Source organism: Poeciliopsis prolifica, unplaced genomic scaffold, assembly GCF_027474105.1.
Source record: "Poeciliopsis prolifica strain line A6 unplaced genomic scaffold, Auburn_PproV2 SCAFFOLD007, whole genome shotgun sequence".
NCBI lineage: Eukaryota > Metazoa > Chordata > Actinopteri > Cyprinodontiformes > Poeciliidae > Poeciliopsis > Poeciliopsis prolifica.
Genome location: NW_026562382.1, coordinates 6,324,322 through 6,342,599, shown reverse-complemented (window position 1 = coordinate 6,342,599; position 18,278 = coordinate 6,324,322). Strand labels below are relative to the sequence as shown.

The window sequence follows — 18,278 nt, the reverse complement described above, 5'->3', positions numbered from 1 at the left end:
AATATATTAATGTTTGAGTTTGTAACATGACAAAATGTGAGAAGAAATGGGATGCAAACTTTTGCTTTCATCCCATAAACACGTTATGAAAATAATTTATTTTTTCTTTTTTATATTTTTTGCTAAAATACATACTAAAGAGTAAGGTAAACTTTAAGGTCGTTTTAAGCTTGGAACCAATGACTTGACTTGCTCTTTCAGTTTCTATTTTAAAAATGTCATTACTGCTAAATATGTCTCTTTATAGCTGCTGTAGGTTAATCCATGGGTTTGCTGAGCATGCATGTTTCCTGTTCTGTTTCTGTGAAATGTGATGAATAAACTCCAGCTGCTTTTGTTAAAAAAGATACCTTATTTTATAAAGGCAAATTAAATTTGCTCATGTTTTGTCCTCTTATCGTCCACAGCCGTTCGAGGCCAGTGACCTTCTGCTGGGCCTGAACTTCTCCAAGGTGCTGAGCAGTTTGGTGGCCCTGAATAAAGTCACTGCAGGTTGGTTGAAATATGTGTATGAGGAGAGAACAGCCAGTTTTTATGAAAGAACTGCAAAGCAGCGTGTGGGGGCTGACTGCAGATACCAGCTCTGTTTTATTTATGCTCTGCCGTATTTGTCTAGATATCGGCGTGGGGAGTGACTCAGTGTGCGCCCGACACTCTTCCGCCCACCGCATCAAGTCGTTCGAGTCGCTGTCCTCTCAGGCTTCGTTGGGCCGATCCTCCAAGCTGCTGCAGAACCAGTTTCGAAGTCTGGTAAGGTTTGCACACAATTTAAAATTAAAAATCATAATCATATTCAGCTTAATACAAATATTAAATGGTTTGTCAAAACTGCTATTTGTAACAAGTAAAATTATAAAAAATATTTTTTGATTTAAATACACATGAGCTCCGTGTTTATTTTTATTTTGGTACTTCTTCAGGACATGTCAGAAAACAGCGGACAGCAGCTGCTGGTGAAGGCTCGCTTCAACTTCCAGCAGACCAATGAGGATGAGCTCACCTTTAGCAAGGGTGACATCATCAGCGTGACCCGTCAGGAGGAGGGCGGCTGGTGGGAGGGGATACTCAGCGGCAAGACTGGGTGGTTTCCTAGCAACTATGTGCGTGAAGTCAAAGGCTCTGGTAGGTACCATAAGATCAGACAAAAAGATATGGGCAATGATTATGTCCTGATTGGAAATTATGAGGAAGATGCAGATCCAGATGCTTAATAGAATTAGGAAGTCCTGTTATGATGATAATTTGATTATATTCTGACAGAAAGCTCATATTTTGCCTTGCAGTGTTCAAATGCAAATGGGGTTTAGCAGCCAGGAATCTGTAGTTGAAGGTTTCTTCTAATTTGGACCCGGAGGCGAGTCGACTGCAATGCTGAAAGATTGTACTGATCTATGGTAGAACAAAGTCCAGCAGAACTAGTTCAATATTTAGTGCAAACAAATCATAGTTCACTTGCTAAAAATGTAGAAATTCACATTCTCAACGTCTTACTGTAGCTTCTTCATCTTTTTTGAATAAAGTCGTAAAAATACTAATGATGTCATGCACAAATTAACATATGTCATTTGCAAATTGCAAATTTTTTAACATGTGTTTGACTCTGTCATTTACTCTATGTTCAAACAAACTACATTTCAAATTGGATTAGTTCCTAATGATGCTTTCTTCGTTAGATGGTGAATATTTTTACTACTTTGCATTATCGTTTTCAAGAGAGACCTGTTCTAACATTATATAAAATTACTAAAGTTACATACAAAACAACAATACAAGTGCATAATATTGTAAGGTAAAGAGTTAAAAAGTTATGGTTAACTGACAGCAGTGGTGTTTCTCTTTCATAAAATCATAATGTAACAGCTGCTCACCTTAATGATGATCATACAGCAACATTTAAAGTGACAAGATTAAGATAAAGCATAGCTATGTAGTCTTTATTTTCTTTTGTCTTCAAAACTTAGTCTTTTTTTATCCGCTGCTCTCAGCAGGCTCACAGACAACAGCAGGTTTTAGTGAGGGGAGGGGCATGTGTATTAGCAATAGCAGTTGCCCATAGATTTTGTGTGTGCAAAAGAGTCTCAACCGCACAACAGTCACCAAGCTCTCGCCTTCAAGAGAAAACGATGTGATGATTTTCTGCATATGGAAGCTGGAGCTTGTGATGAGCTAATTTCTCAATAGAGCAGACAATGAAAGTGCTCCTTCTGAATGTGTTCATGCACAACACCAACAAGAACAAGTGAATCTATTGCTCATGGCTCCATCGTCTCCTGTGCGCGGTATGATTGCACCAAAACAGCGATGAGGAGGGTTTTCATTTAGGGCTTCTTCAAAGAGACATGCTTATCTGCATTTGTTGGTATTCCAAACACAATCCACACAGGGCGGATTAGATTTAATTTCCTTTTTTGATGTTCCACTCATGCAGCAGAGCAGCAGTTGACTGTGTGTTGTAGCTCCATGTTTGGTTGGTAAACAGATCAGTTCATTTATGATGGATTTTATTGTTGGGTGTGAACACTCGTGGCTAAAGCTGTCCTCTTGTCACTGAAGAAGCCAGGAACCATGCATATGTGGACTAGAACAGGACGTATAATTCAACCCTCACAAGGGACCATGAGTTTAGTGAGTGGACAAAGACCAATTCATGTGCAAATGGAAAGAATGAACTTTGCCCAGGCGCCTGTTGAGGAAGTTTCAAATAAGTCGCTGCAATCTGGAACCAACCTGGTCCCAGATAAGCAGTCGAACAACGATGGGTGAATAGATCGACTTCAGTTTTGTCAGTCTCTTTATGATGTAAATCAGTTTCCTGTCTGTGCACGCCTTTGTGAATGATGTTCTGAATAAACCGGGTCACATCCCTATCAGAGTTACAAACATCATAACAGCCTTTGTTGTTGTTGTTATCCAATCTGATAGTAATGCAGCGACACATCAATTACTCATAAGCTGCTGTGGTGTGAAGCCATGTGTTACCACTATCAGCAGAGTAAAATGAGACAAAGAGAAAAGGATTCATTGTTGATTCTCAAATCATGACATGTTTTTATTTCACTTAATTCCCAGAAAGGGACCTTTTATGTCTTGTGAGGTAGAATGTGTTGATTATTGTTCTGCGTCTTTTAATTGGCTATAGGAAGTGTGTCATATTCCAAATGAATAAGTCCGGATTGCTTATTACAAGTGTACAGAAACTTTTTTATGCATGGCCTACGAGAGCTAAACCTTCTGTAATGTGACAAAACTGGGAACTTAAAAATACTGTTTAAATTTGTTTTAAAAAAGCAATAAAAGTATAGTGTGGAATTTTTAATGTCTGTAGTTCAATGATAAACTAAGCATGTTTTCATAGTGAAATGAAAAGCATTGCTGATCCTAAACACAGAAGGGTCTCCCACAACTACCTTGTTAATAATGACTTTCAATTCTGTATTTTCTTGGTTTATAAAAAACAAAAAAACAAAACATGTTTGTTTTAAACAGCAAGAACAGGATATGGATCTCTCTGTTTTGAAATACTTCCTGTATTTTAATCAATTATCTCTGGTTCAAAATCTGAAATACTAATCCAAAAATAAATAGCATCTTTGCTCTGTTTGATTTTAAACTCGAGGTGCTGAAAATATTGAATTTAGAAAATAAGAAATTAACAAAGAGAACCTGGAAAATGATGGTGAATTGTAATTAATTAAAATTTTCAAATTTAAAATGGCATCACAAGTATTTTTGTAATATTGTGTATCCTTCTTGAATGGGAATATTATTAGTGAGATTTTATTTTATATATTTTTTACATTAAGACCACTTTTAAATTAGACAAACCACATTATATAAGCTTTTGAAATCTGGCCAAAAAAATTCTGCACTTGTTACAGATTTTTAAAAAACGGCTTGTGCTTAATGAAGCCTTTACTCTATTTGTGAATACAAAGAAAAATAATTAGAATTTCCCTTTAGATTTTTTAAAGTACCTATTCTTGTTAACCCAATACTGCCTTGTCTGTATCGTTGGATCCATAACCATTCACAGAATTAATTGCTGCTTGAAGATGTAAAAATATTGCAGTGAATATATTGTTCAGTTTCATGCAATACCGCCATCTTCAGGTGATATAATGAATTGCTTTTACTTTCTGACAGATAAACAAGTGTCCCCAAAGTCTGGCACCCTAAAGAGCCCACCGAAAGGCTTCGACACTTCTGTTATCAGCAAGACGTACTATAACCTGGTAAGGATGCCTTGATTAGTCTTACTTAGAAATATTTGCTGAATCCATGATGTTGAGGTTGAAAGACACTGTGATTGTCGGGGCTTTTCACTGATGTTTAATGTTATGATCCTCTACTTTAAGAGTATATGTCTTAGATGTCAAAAACTGAATTAAAGCTGCATTATTTGTTGGGATATGTAAGAAGGAATGATGGTCAGTTTGATTCAGAGATAAATTTTCTGTATTTATTTATGCAAAAACAAGCTTTGAAATTAATATTTCTTTTTATTTGATTACTTGTGTACTTTTTTGATTTTAATGTCTTAAGCTAGTTTGTCTTAAGCTAGTAATAGGTTAAATAAATGTAACTTTCCATCTGAATCATTTAACATGTAGTCTTCATGGTAATCATCTAAACAGCTTGCTAATCACCTGTAAGCACAATGTCCTCTATTTGCTCATTTCTATTTATTATTTTGCTTTTTTTGTAGGTGTTGCAGAACATTTTAGAGACAGAGACGGAGTATTCTAAGGACCTACAAAGCCTCCTTACAAACTACCTGCGACCTCTTCAAACCATTGACAAGTACAACTTGATTAAGTTTGGTGAATCTATGCAAAACCATCTTGACATTCTTTGACGTGGGTTGCGTGATGTCCTCCTCTCAGGCTGAGCAGCTCCGACGTAGCTCTGATTCTGGGGAACCTGGAGGAGATCAGCACCTTCCAGCAGATGCTGGTCCAGTCACTGGAGGAGTCTACAAAGTCAGTCCCTTCCCTTACAGCACTGAACACTTCCAAGTTGTGTTGAAATAAACAGAGGGACATCTAGTGTTGTAATTCATGTGCTGCATGAACACTAGATTAAACTATAGACTATAGAAGATCCGACTGTATACATTTTGGATTGTGGAATAATTTTAAAGCATTTCTTGCTAACAATTTTTCTGTATTTCTACTTTTTTTTCTATTTAGTCCTAAGTGTATTTTACCTGCTAATATTTGGTCTGCATGTGATCTGCTTTTGGTTAGGCTTCCAGAGAGCCAGCAAAGGGTGGGCAGCTTTTTCCTAAACCTCATGCCTCAGATGAAAGCGCTCTACGTTGGTTACTGTTCCAACCATCCTTCTGCTGTCAATGTGCTGACTCAACACAGGTAGGTTCTCACCAAAGCTGTTTTACCTGGAGATTTGTTACAATGTTGTGTTACATGCTTTCTGTGTTACATTTGATCTGAAAAAACTGTTTGGCTGCTAGCTGTATTTAGTTTAACTAAAACTAAATAGAATGAGAAATTGTTTTGTTTCTAATTGGATGAATCGGAACAATTGTTTCTACTAAGTCCTATGATAACTATAAATTCACTCTAAGTGAATATTAGTTAATAATAAAAATAGTCAGAAAGAGTTAATATTTAAAAGCAACTAACATAGCTCACACTACTGAGCAGATTAATTGGAGCGATTGTGATTAATCAATTATGAAAATAATTGTCAACTAAATTAGTAATTGACTCATCCTTAACTGGAGCATACATTCTTAAAAAAGCCATTTAAAACAATATTTACAAAGCAGTAATTAAGTCAAAATTGTACAAAAAATATATTTACATTTAAGATCGAGACATCTTTGTCTGTAAATAGTTTTTAGCCAAATTTCCTCAGTTGTAGTTTCACCCGATTCAGATTTACCAGAGTAATGCCATATTATTGCATTTAGGCAATGAAATATTTTTATTCAAAAAATGATTTGAATTATTTGCTTATTTGTATTTTTTAATGCATTTCTTATATTGTATAAAAAGACTTAAGTAGTTTAATAAAAAATCTGTAGAATGCCATTTTTTAAATCCAATTAAGCATCACTGTAATTGCTAGAAAAATAGCATAGTTTGAAACATTTTAATGTCATCATCTCATAGCATTTTGTGGAGTTATTTGAGCTGTTTTCATATTTCCCCATCACTTTTCCATGAGCTGTTTATGCAATCAACCAAACGAATGTCAGCAGTGACTCTGCCTCTGGTTGATCAATGTGGGCAAAATACTCTGACTCACTATCGACTGACATGTTGACTCAAACGTCTGGCAACATTTTGGCTCGGCCTTGAAAAATATTAAAGATATCAGCAGCTCTTTGACGCTGAATTGGGAGTTTACAGTAAATCCCTTCTGTTTCTCCTCTAACTTTAAGTGAAACTCTTCGGGACTTTATGGAGGGCCACGGTGCAGTGGCTCCTGGGATCCTCACCCTGACCACTGGCCTCAGCAAACCATTCATGAGGCTCGACAAATACCCCACCCTGCTCAAAGAGCTGGAGAGGCACATGGAGGTGTGTATTATGACCTGAAATGTTGTAATATGACCTGAAATGTTTGATAACTACACATTTTCTCTGGTGTTTTAGGAGAATCATGCAGACCGACTAGATATCCTGAAGTGCATGGGGTCTTTCAAGAACCTTTCGGTAAGCTGAGTGCACTTCTCATCCTCTCTAATGTCGCATTCAACTGCAGAATGGGCTGAAAGTAGATACTAAAGCAGTTTTCTGTTCCCATCCTGATAGGCTCAGTGCCAGGAGGTGCGAAAACGAAAGGAGCTGGAGCTGCAGATTCTCACAGAGACCATCCGGCTGTGGGAGGGAGACGACATCAAGACCTTGGGCTCGGTGATATACATGAGTCAGGTGTTGGTCCAGAGTCCTCTGTCTGAGGTATGTACATCGTCGCTCCACGCTGACACGAGTCAGACAACTTCCTTTGCATTGTTGTTTTCGCCTCCTACAAAAGTAAAATATTGTCCCATTAGTTTTTAAGTCCTGCATTTTTGTCCCAGTTTCTGGTTTTTAAATGGTTTTTATGACACATATTTAAGTAAATGCAACATTTACATGTGCAAATGGTTATTTAGGAAAATTGGCATGGGAGTGGAAAGGAGACTTAATTGTGGTTGCATGCATAATTGCAGACTGGTGAGGAGGCAGTCCAGCTTTGCGGATGACTAATGGCTGCAATAGAAATATGTGGGTCAGTTGAGGAATCTAAAAAATATGATTTGTGGTCAACGAGATGCTTCGGTCTGAAATTAGGATTGTTACCATGTCTCCCATTAAACTGCAGCTCAATCAGCTGCATCAGCGCTGAAGCACTTCAAATTGAAGGGACAAAGGAGACTCTCTGATCAACACTCAGCCTTTTATTAGGCAAACATGAAACCGACTATTCACCGAGATTAGCAATAAGGCGAGTAATTAGAAGCAACCTGAAGCAGTAGTTGTCTCCTAACTTTTTAAAAACAAGATTAAGTCTCTCCCTGGATAGTGGATTCAAGGTTTTTATTTCATGCAGGTTCCCCCAACTATTTTAGTAAAAACTCAAAGGCTGTTGTGGGGTTTTAACATTTTTATCTGATTACTGGTTCTTGTTTGATGACTGCTGAGATGAGGTCCTTGTACTGAGGGTCAAAGGCGATAGGAAAAATGGAGGGATCAAGAAGTTGATTCCCATCCTGGTTATTTCTGGACAGCTGATTTGTCCATGCATGGTTCTTATTCAGGTAGTTCCACCTTCCTTTGCATAGTTGTTTGCTTAACTGGACACATGTTAATGGAAGTCTGGTGTCTTGGCAGGTTATCAGCTCCACTGTGAAGTTCTCATACCTCTCTGTCTTTCTCTTTTTTTTTTTTTATTTTGATCAGGAGAAGAATGAGCGCTACCTCATGCTGTTTCCTCACGTCCTCCTCATGCTGTCTGCTAGTCCCAGGATGAGTGGTTTCATATTCCAGGTCAGGAATCCCTTGACTTCCACCTCTGAACGTCCATCCGAATCCCTAAATAAAAATGTATCTCTTAAGAATTGAATTACAGCTTGAATTACTTGAAAATGCTTGACTTTCATATAAGCGTTTCCAAAAGTTTAGAAAGTCCTTCAAATGCTTGATATTCAGTTTGCCTAGTTTTGTAATAAAATTTGAAAAATCTTTAGTTTTTTTTCTCCCTGTATGGAATTAAATCAGACCAAACTTTTCTTGTTTTAGATTAGTTGGAATTACCAACAGTTTCTATTTGCTGAATGCCAGAACGCTTAGACATTTTTAAAATATTTTTTATTACTTCCTTTGTATATTGTGTTTCAACATTTAATTTGAGCAGGACAAACCAAGATTTGTTTGGATTTATTTATTTTATATTCCTATGGTATGAATAATTTATTGATCTGTGTAATTCAAATAAATAGGGTAATAGGATGTGGATTAGAGACATTTTAAAAAAAAGTTATATTTTAGTTTACTTTATCCCCGCTGTAGTATATAAAACGCCATCACAAGACATTACTAACAATAATGCATTTTATTATGTATAATAGTGAACTGAAAGTGTCTTTCTTAGTTCATTTCTCTTAACTCTTCACCCTTATTCAAGTCATAAGGATTAAGAGCTAATATTTCTTTGTTTCTCCCATTGGTTTTTCTTTGTAGGGAAAGCTGCCTTTGACTGGCATGATCGTGACCAAACTAGAAGACTGTGAAGCCCATAAAAATGCCTTTGAGCTAAACGGTAAAACCACACGAGAAGCAGCAAAAACTTCATGAACATGCAGAAAGTGTTTCAAACAGCTCCCTTCCTTTGTGTGCAGGTACCATGTTTGACCGTCTCCAGGTGATGTGTGCAAACCAGCAGGACCTGCAGGACTGGGTGGAGCACCTGACGAGACAGATCAAACACAGCGCCGCCACGACCCCCTGCCACAAACCGCTCGCTGTCCCCTGCCACACGGTCAGGAGCTAATCATTACACACAGCCTATTTCCCTTTCCATTCATCTGTGCCCAGTGTGGGGCCCAACATTGTGACTATGTACGCTGGTTCACACTGACTGTGATACTACAAATCAATATGTCGTGAACGGTTGGCTTTACATAATGTGCAATGGTGATGAGAACAGACTGCAGTGACATTAGTAAGTGGTTTGTTTCTCTCATTAGAATGACGTCCGTAAACAAAAACTGATTTTAAGTAATAAAAATGTTATTGGCAGAAAAGCAGCTTTAGGAGTTATTGTCTGCATATCAGAGGCTAAATATGATCTGCAACTTATATATATTGAGAAGTAATTGTGTTATAGAGTATTTAAAGTGCTTCATTGGGCAGAGAATGAGAACAAAATGGTTTTGTAACAGAGATTGGTTTTGTTTGTTTCCTCAGCTCCCATCTCATCCTCTCACCCCGTCCCGGCATGCTGAGAGCAGGGCCATGACTGTGGCTCCCACCTACCACACCCTGCCTCACCCATCCTCTCATGGGACGACCCACAGCACAATGACGTGGGGCCCCCTGGAGCCACCAAACACCCCCAAACCCTGGAGCCTGAGCTGCCTGCGACCCGCGCCGCCGTTACGGCCCTCCGCTGCACTCTGCTACAAAGAGGTGAGGGACTGCTTATTCTTTATTATTATTTATTTAGATAATTGCACTGTGTTTTGATTAATAATTGGTTTATAAATTGTTTCCTGTTTGCAGGATCTTAGTAAAAGTCCTAAGAGTGTGAAGAAACTCCTTCCCAAACGCAAACCTGAGAGAAAACAGTCTGAAGAGGAATTTGCTTTAAGGAAGAGTATGTGTTTAATATTCAAGCACCATTTCATTGACGTATTAGATCTCTTAATATTGTATTGATATTGCTTTATACATGAAGGCTATCCATTTTAATGAAATTGTTTGTTCACCCTTTCAGGTACGGCCGCTCTGGAAGAAGACGCCCAGATCCTGAAAGTTATTGAGGCGTACTGCACCAGCGCCAAAACCAGGCAGACTCTGAACTCCAGTAAGACAAATGAAAATCATACAAAGATTCATTTAGGAAAGGAGGAGAGGCTCATACTTGTGTGTTAGTTTGATGTTCGATGACCTTTAGAAAAACTGTCGATTTTCTTAGTATTTAAACAACAAAACATAAATTTACAAAAACTCATCGAACTTAATGGGGAAAAAAAATGTTCCATTTTCTACCTAGATACATACTGATTTTCATACTTACAGTATCTGACATTTATATACAGTTGTGGGGATTTTCATACATAGTTTAAGCCAGAAAGTACATTTACCAGCAGATGCATATTGTAGCTTTCACACGCGACCTGTACAAATCGTCAAACCTGTTTCTTCCTGTTCATGTCTTTGTGGAGCAATAGAAGTGGCCGGGCCGCGAGGCGGCTGAAAACATCTCAGCAGATCTGTTCCTTGTGGCTTCTCAATCGTAGCTTTGGGAAGTTTTGCATTTTGAAACCGTTATTTTTTTAAACCATGATGTATTTTACCTTGTAGAAACATACCTGTATTTTCTACTCAGTGCCTATCTTACCGCTGGTATTCCAAACTGTTCTTTCTAACAAAATCTCCTCTCTCTTTCCTTCCCGTTTCCTCCTGTTGGGCATTTTTCTGATTTACCTTGAGTACCTTTTTCCATATTTGTGTTTTTTTTTCATACCTTTATGATTTTTCCCATCCTCTCCTTACACATCTGTCATTTCTTTTATAATTTACCATCTGTTGTGTATTGCGTGCACCGTCCACAACCCCTTCCTCCGACTCCCCATTTCCTCCCTCTCCATATTTTTCGCGACATCTCCCCCCCTTCGTCCTACCGTCACCCTGGCCCCACCAGCATGGCAGGGCACAGACCTGATGCACAACCACGTGCTCGCTGACATGAACCAGTCCTGTGTGGACTTGCCGGGCCGCCGCAGCAGCGTGTCTCGGCCAGAACTGAGCTCCGACCTGTCGGAGGACTCGGACTACGACTCCATCTGGACCAGCCACAGTTACAGGATGGGATCGGTGCCGCGAAAGAGTTGCATCTCCCATCAGAACTAGAGAATGTACAGCGCCGCCAGGCTGTACTATAATGTAACGTATAGTGCGCTTACCTCTTTTACCGTAGATGTATTAAAGAAATAGATTTTTTTTTCTTTTTTTATCTATTTATTTTTTTGGTTGATTTGGGTAATTTATTGCTTTAATTTATTTTTTGATGGCTTGTCTGATGATGTTTTCAGCATTTTTCCTGTTGCCTTTCCCTTTTTTGTGCCTCCTCTCATTCCGTAGATGTCATGCAGTAAGTGTTAGCTAACAATTATTGTTAATTTATCTTGAATGTGACCACTCTCCTTGTTTAACCATAAATCTGGTGGACTCTGAGTGGAGAGGATGGGGATTTTGGTATGTAGTTTAGGGGAGGGAGACTCAGCGGCGGGGCAGGTGGGGACGTACGTTTTTTCCTGTCTGATATTCAGATGCAATTCAAGAATGAGTGTCTTCAATTTACCATAAATTTGTTCTTTTTCAGCATGTGGTTTTGGGATACGCATGCTCAAACGTAGCACAGACGCTAAACAGGCACACACACGTGGTTAGGCACAAATGCCTCTGCTGTCTGCAGACTCAAGCAGTGTGCAAATTCCGATTCTTAACATTTTACATTTAGTCTTTCATGATTCAATGTTTAACCAATGTTGCAAACCTTTGGGAGGATTAAAAAAAATATGAAAAGCAAACAAAATCACACTACTATTGGAACAAACAGACTTTGTCAACTGAATCTGTGGCTAAACATAAATATAACAGTAACTCAATCTTATTGTCATTTCTTTCATGACACTTTCCATCAGGGTGTTCAGGGACATCCTGGACATTAAACTGAATGGTGCAGTATGACACTAAAACCCACAGTTTAAATTGGTATCTTTAAATTCGGGATCAGTGAATTTCTTGATTATCAGTGAAATGATAAGGCCTGTTGAGATCTGGCACTAACATCAGTCCTGCACACTTTGATCTTATTTAGAAAACGCAGAATAATGGTCTGAATGCATTGAAGGTGCAGTGAGACTAAGGATTGGTTTGCAAAGATTTTAATACTCTTTGAGCCCTTTTCTTCATTTTTGTCACTTTGCAATTAATAGTACAACAGCATGAATAAATATATTTGTTGTCATTATGGAGCTCTAGCATCGACGACCATCAGCGGTGGTCAAGGAGACGTTAATCTGCATTACTTTTGCAATAGGAGCATTGACATAAATTCCTTTTAAATGGGCAGCATTATGTAAAATCAACTCTTTTGAGCTTTACATCAATTTCTAATGTTATTCCCTGATCAAAGACATACATGGAGTGTTGCTTTGATTCTTAAGCAGTTGCTCTGACAAAGCATTGCCAATTCACCAAAAGCTCCTCGTTTGAGCTGCAGTCTCTACCGAGCTCTCACCCACAAAGCACCACTCCTGCGTTTCCCCCACTCAGCTCCTTCAGACTAGTGGCGGCAGCCATTAGAACCTGGTGGAACTGCTAATCTGCTGAGCTCATCATACAAACCACTTCTCTGTCGATGAGCGTTACATTGACATAAACGTTATGAAGACTTGCTGGAAGTGGAATATTGGGAAGAGTGGGAGTTTTTTTTTTAAAGAGACAGAGGCCAATTTCATGGCGTCAAAGTTTTTTTTTATCTATCATGTTTGATATATACAGCACTTTTATAACAATAGAAGAAAACACGGTTACTTGATTGTGCTAATAAATCACACGATGTGCCTGGAAAATACATAATGCTGCCCCTTTAATTGCTGGGCTTTTACCATCTCAAAAAGAAAATGTATTTAAGAAACAAATTTAAGTAAAATCACGATGGTTGACTAATTTAAAGCAGATGAACAGGTTTTCCTGTTTTAAAAGGTTAAATTAATTTCTCCTTGGGAGACTTGGCTTTTAAGGAGACAGCTCTGTCTGGACTCAAAGAACAAAGGACAACACTAGTTAAGTTTTCATTGCTTTCAAACTTCAACAGTGGCTTTCTTCTTCCCACTTTTCAGTAAAGGACAGATTTGTGAACTGTGGGACTCAACAAAGTTTCCCACTGAAGCTGTGGATCTGCAGCTCTGTCGGATTTACAATGAAGTCTTGATAAAATATTGTAAAATGTCTGGTGGCAAAGTGGAAAAAAATGGGAAAAGCTTAAGGGATATGAACATTTTTGCAACACACTGCATCTCTGACCTTTAGAGAAAGTGATTCCATAAGTCTAATACTTTGTATTTGCAGCTAAAGGTGAAGCTTTAACTGAACTTTTCTTTTTGTCATTGATGGTGTAGCTGATAGATCATGTCTGTAAATGCTGTTGTTTGAGATTACCCTTATAACTTGTAAGTATGACAGTAAAAACATAAACCAGTCAGAACAAAATCATTACTCCCTACTGTTGCCAGCTTGTGAGGCTTCCCATTCTTTCTCACATTAGTACCTATTTTTATGAAGAAGTATTTTTCCAGTATCGTTATGAAAAGTACAACTCTACATCCTCTTACAGTGGGCAAAAAGAATGACGTATGGAAAATAAATATATATATACATATATATATGAGGGTCCATGTTGCAAGTGTTTATAAAATGATTTCTTTACAGTATGTATAATTTTGTACACATTTTAGTATTTTTTTTCCCACCTATTTGTTGATTTAAAATTGTATATCAATGTTTACAAAATACAAAATAATCTCTGTTCCCCATTTCATTTGGTTTGTATCAAAGTTTACAATTAATACTGAAATGTTGTAATTATTTTGCACAATCATGTTATGGGCAAAAGGGAGTGGGTGTGTGGACTCAATGAAATTCTGTACTTTTTAGTGTCTACCAAGACTCTGTATAATGTAATCTTAAAGATAGACTTAAGTATTCAGTGTAATTGTAAGGTGAATACTCATTTGTAGTGTAAATGCTCACCTTCAGTGGTTGGATGACGTTGAAGGACAAAAAAAAAAAATACAACAAAACAAAAGGAACAAGAGACTGCAAAGGCGGAGTTAATCTATTTCAACTTCAGAATGCCGTTAGAGTGGACTTGGCATATAAAGAGCACATAATGTCCCCTTTTTTTGTAAATACTAGTTGTCTTGCTGCCAGAAAAAAAAAGATCTAAGAATATGACTGTCCTATCATGTGCTGAACTCTGTGACAGGTGTATTCTGTGGTTTAACAAGTCAAACTCTTGGACAGACAGGGTGAAAAAAAACTTAGTCTTTAACCAACATCGTTCTCTGTCTGCTCTAATGTTGCATTCAAGTCACACATCTGACTGTGTCCTTTTTCTTTTTCTTTTTTTTTTGTAAAAGTAGCCTTCAGTGTATTTGTTCTACACTGCTGAAGTGTTCAAAGTCCCAAATGCTGTATTATGAGTTTTAATAAATCTATCAGTTGATAGAAGCTGTCGTTCTGTTGCTTTGTGGAGCCGATCCGATTGTGTCTGAAAGCTTTCGCTAACTTTTCACGCCTTTTAGTTTCCTCTGTGTTTTGCTTTTCTGTCATGACTAAAACACTAGTACTAACCTCCTGTCTGTACCTACAATAAAGCCCACACTGACTTTACTCTGAATGCATTTCACTACTACTTGTTGGCTAGTGACATAGTGAAGTCCCAGAGGTTGTTTGCTTCTCTGTTTTGACCCAGGATCACGACCAGAAACAGGGCTGCATGTGATCATCCCTGGTGAGGAGAAAGTTTTTCTAGACGACCCAAATCGCAACGGACAAAGTGTACTGGAAGAGAAGTAAGAGTTACTGACAGCGAGAGTAAGAGGTTTACATGAACTTGTCTTCGGCCTGAATGTCCAATTAGTTTTCTGCATTTACTGATTTATTTCACCCAGTTTTTTGTTTTTCCGGGGTGGCCGAGTGATCCAAAATACAACATGAAGAATTTAAAAAATAAAAAAAAGATTGTTTGCATGGTTGAATTTATTGTGAATTTTTCTAATTACTTGTATAGTTATATACTTGTATAGTTATCAATCTTCTAGCATAATTCAGGCTTGATATTTGACATTTCCTAGCACAATTTGTAGAGTCATCGTAAGCTGGCTAGTTTCCTGACATAGGCCAGACTTAAAATAATATATCATTCTTCAACACAGTTTAGGCCAGAACTGTCCTGGAAACTCAAGGTTGTCATGCTGTATCTCCTAGAAAACTAGTTAAAATGTGCTTTTGGTATTTTTGGCATGATTTGTAAAATCCATATAAAGCCCAACTTGCATCTCTTGGTTTTGCACAAACCAAAATGAACCGTTCATTGTGACTCATGCTGGTTTGTGAATCTGATCTCATTGAAGGAGTTTGGTGGATGTGGTTTACGCCCTGCGGGATGAGGTACAAGAGCTGAAACAGGTGAATGTTTGCCGTTTCTCCTTAACTGTGTAGTTATTTTAATTAATTTAACCATACAGTTAAAATGGTCCTTATTTGCTAACACTTTTCTTGAAAACAGCCACAATTACTTCTGGTCAGTTGATGTAGAGTTTTTCGTCTACGGGCTTTCTGAAGCTCTTTCAAGCTTTGATGCTTTTTCACTTGGATAATAACAAATGTAAAAAATGTAGAAATGGAAGACGAGCAAATATGTTAGCTGGAAACCTATATTCAGTGAATAAACAACATTGTGTCTTTGAGAAGAAAAAAAAAAAAAAATCGCTGCAGCACATGTCCTCAGAGACACATTAGCCTTTAAATTAATCATCAGTTTGTAGAGTCTAAAAGCAGCTCAAGACAAATGGGGGAAAAATTTTAGATTATTCGCATAAAACAAGACACGTTTTAAAACTTAAGCCGCAACTATTATGAACAGAAATTCTAGAAATAATGGGAGGCATAATGCAATTAAATAAATGAGAATTTTTAAACTATTCTTATCTATCGCTCCAGGTGGGCAGCTGTAGCCAAATAGTTAAGTCATGGTATATGAATAGAATAAAATGAAATGGAAATGTATCAGGTGAACAATCAGGTTCTTATAAGAGTACTTATCTCAATGTCCATTGTATATTAGATTAGGATCAGTGGTTGTTTTATAAAACAGTAAAACCACATTAAAATTCAAAATGTATTGGCAGCCAATGTTGCAACTTTAAATTAATTGATAGTTCACCATATTTTACACAAGTTTTCAGTAGATAGAAGGGACATTGTTGGTTGTTAAAATCCTCTAAGTGTCACCATCAAAGCTCTTACATGTTGACACCGTAAGCGATTAATGAGTGAAGAATCGCCCATGTAACCTGTCCTTTTGGCTACAGGTAACAAAGTGACAAAAGTTCCCATTTAAAGCTGGCTCCATGCTATGGTGTGTTATATGTCAGCATTACTCTTTTCTAAGTGTTGAGTTTAGGAGCTTTTTCACGCCCGAATAAAAGTAAGGTTCCTGGAAAGAAAACAATTCATGTCTGATGGCTCAATATACAAAACTGTGTCTTAAAATGTGTCAACATTTCTGGCTTAGTATGATTATTTAAAACAATTATTTTCTATTTGAATGATTTGATGTGTGGCATTAAACATTTCTCTAAAATATCTTTTCGAATAACTCATTATTTATCCTCGCAGGACAACAAGAAGATGAAGAGATCCCTGGAGGAGGAGCAGAGAGCACGCAGAGACTTGGAGAAAGTTGTGCGGCGAGTACTGAAGAGCCTTAATGACCCGGCGTGGGATGAGACCAACCTGTGAGCTTTATTGGCTGCATCCAGCTGTAGCTTTGACGAAAATTGACCAGCATACCTTTTGTGGACTTGATGCAAAATCTAAAATGCACACACTGGCTTAAGAAGGTAAAAACTTGTGCTGAGAATGAGACCAAGAGTGGATTTAAGTGCTGTTGGCTTTGTGTTAATGACGTTTTTTGGTGATATGTACAGAAAATTAGAGGAATGTTGACCATATTCCTCCTAATTACATTCCTTTAGGCAAAAAGCCAGTGTTAGAAAAATAAATCATACCCCTGTAGCATTTCAATGTTCATCATGAATGTCTGTTTTTTTTTTTTTAAGGAAGAATCAACTGGAAAAATTAGACTTTTTTCTGTTCCTCTTGTTTACAGTCTTAACAGGATGACCATCATGTGGTACATAAATGGTACTCCAATGGTGTTCATGGTCATGAAGGCTCTGGACAAGTTGCTACTTGAACAATACTATTTCATAACCTCTGTCATGTTATTTAAAGTGTTATTGAATAATTTTGCAGGGATCTTTTATTGGACAGTTTTTATTTGGACTCTGTTTTTATTTCAGCTTGTAGTCATTCCCTCCTTTTATTCCTTCCCTTTTGTCTTTATTGTTTGACCACTTTGCAGTATGACTTTCTAAGTGAATTGTACAGGTATAAAGTTTGTACTGTGTGATGTAAATAATGCTAAAACATGAGCCTTTTCCTTTGGGAAATAAATGTTTATTAAAAGAAGGACTTTGAATCACTTTTGAATATGGTCTAGACTGGTGAAATAAAGGTTTCCTGACATTTTAGTGAGTCACTAAAACTCACCTTTCAAACATTTTTAAAGGCAATAAAAAGAGCAAACAGGTGAAATAAGATCCTTTAATCACATGAGACCAAAATGTAACTTTTCAGCCTATGTGAGAACTACTAATTCTGTTGAGTATTTACTAAGTAATATTTTAGTATTTACTTATTTTTTTTCAAGCAGGTTTAAAAAAAAAAGAAAACAAGAAATCAGTTGGACAGAGAAAATCATGTTCATACATAACCAAGAACAAAATTATTTGTTTACCATTACTTGGTTTGAAAAGGAGTCGACTTATTTATTACTTATTTGATCCTTTTGACGAAAACAAACGCTGCAGACTTCCCTTAACAAACCATTATTTCCATCTATTCTGCCTTGCTTCCAGTTGTTTTGTTCTCTGTGTGTATCCCACTCACTGTAGAAATGTCTGCCTTAATGAACATTAATGTTAAATGTATTAAAATCGTCACACAGTAAAGGACCGTGATCTCAGGTAAGATGAGTTTGGAAAACTTTTTTTTTTTTTTACATAACAGTGTGTAGAAATGCTGTGCTCAGGTTTACAGGGATGCCACAAATAATTCAGAGTGAGATATTAAAAAGGTCAGCCTGGAAAGCTAGCTGAGAAAAACAACTTTGTAGATTTTTTTTCCCATCAATTGTCCATAATCCTTCATATTGAATTCATGAAATAGTTGTATTGCCATAGTAAGTTG

General features: G+C 37.3%; 1 protein-coding gene across 2 annotated transcripts in view; it reads left to right on the top strand.

The window, feature by feature from the left end:
- The window catches only part of arhgef7a (Rho guanine nucleotide exchange factor (GEF) 7a), a 32,061-nt gene extending 14,563 nt beyond the window's left edge, over positions 1–17,498 (top strand). Inside the window, exons 4-23 of one of the 2 annotated variants that reach the window (XM_055031690.1) lie at positions 408–492; positions 617–750; positions 921–1,122; positions 4,144–4,232; positions 4,706–4,800; positions 4,884–4,979; positions 5,247–5,369; positions 6,407–6,545; positions 6,621–6,680; positions 6,780–6,926; positions 7,911–7,997; positions 8,691–8,769; positions 8,849–8,988; positions 9,417–9,638; positions 9,732–9,825; positions 9,946–10,035; positions 10,876–11,061; positions 14,716–14,815; positions 15,377–15,431; positions 16,644–17,498. In XM_055031690.1, coding sequence (XP_054887665.1) covers positions 408–492; positions 617–750; positions 921–1,122; positions 4,144–4,232; positions 4,706–4,800; positions 4,884–4,979; positions 5,247–5,369; positions 6,407–6,545; positions 6,621–6,680; positions 6,780–6,926; positions 7,911–7,997; positions 8,691–8,769; positions 8,849–8,988; positions 9,417–9,638; positions 9,732–9,825; positions 9,946–10,035; positions 10,876–11,061; positions 14,716–14,815; positions 15,377–15,431; positions 16,644–16,766 — 2,346 coding nt within the window. In that variant the 3' untranslated portion in view covers positions 16,767–17,498. The remainder of the gene's footprint in view (positions 1–407; positions 493–616; positions 751–920; positions 1,123–4,143; positions 4,233–4,705; positions 4,801–4,883; positions 4,980–5,246; positions 5,370–6,406; positions 6,546–6,620; positions 6,681–6,779; positions 6,927–7,910; positions 7,998–8,690; positions 8,770–8,848; positions 8,989–9,416; positions 9,639–9,731; positions 9,826–9,945; positions 10,036–10,875; positions 11,062–14,715; positions 14,816–15,376; positions 15,432–16,643) is intronic. The other variant, XM_055031689.1, reaches the window with a different exon arrangement.
- Positions 17,499–18,278: the final 780 nt, after the last annotated feature.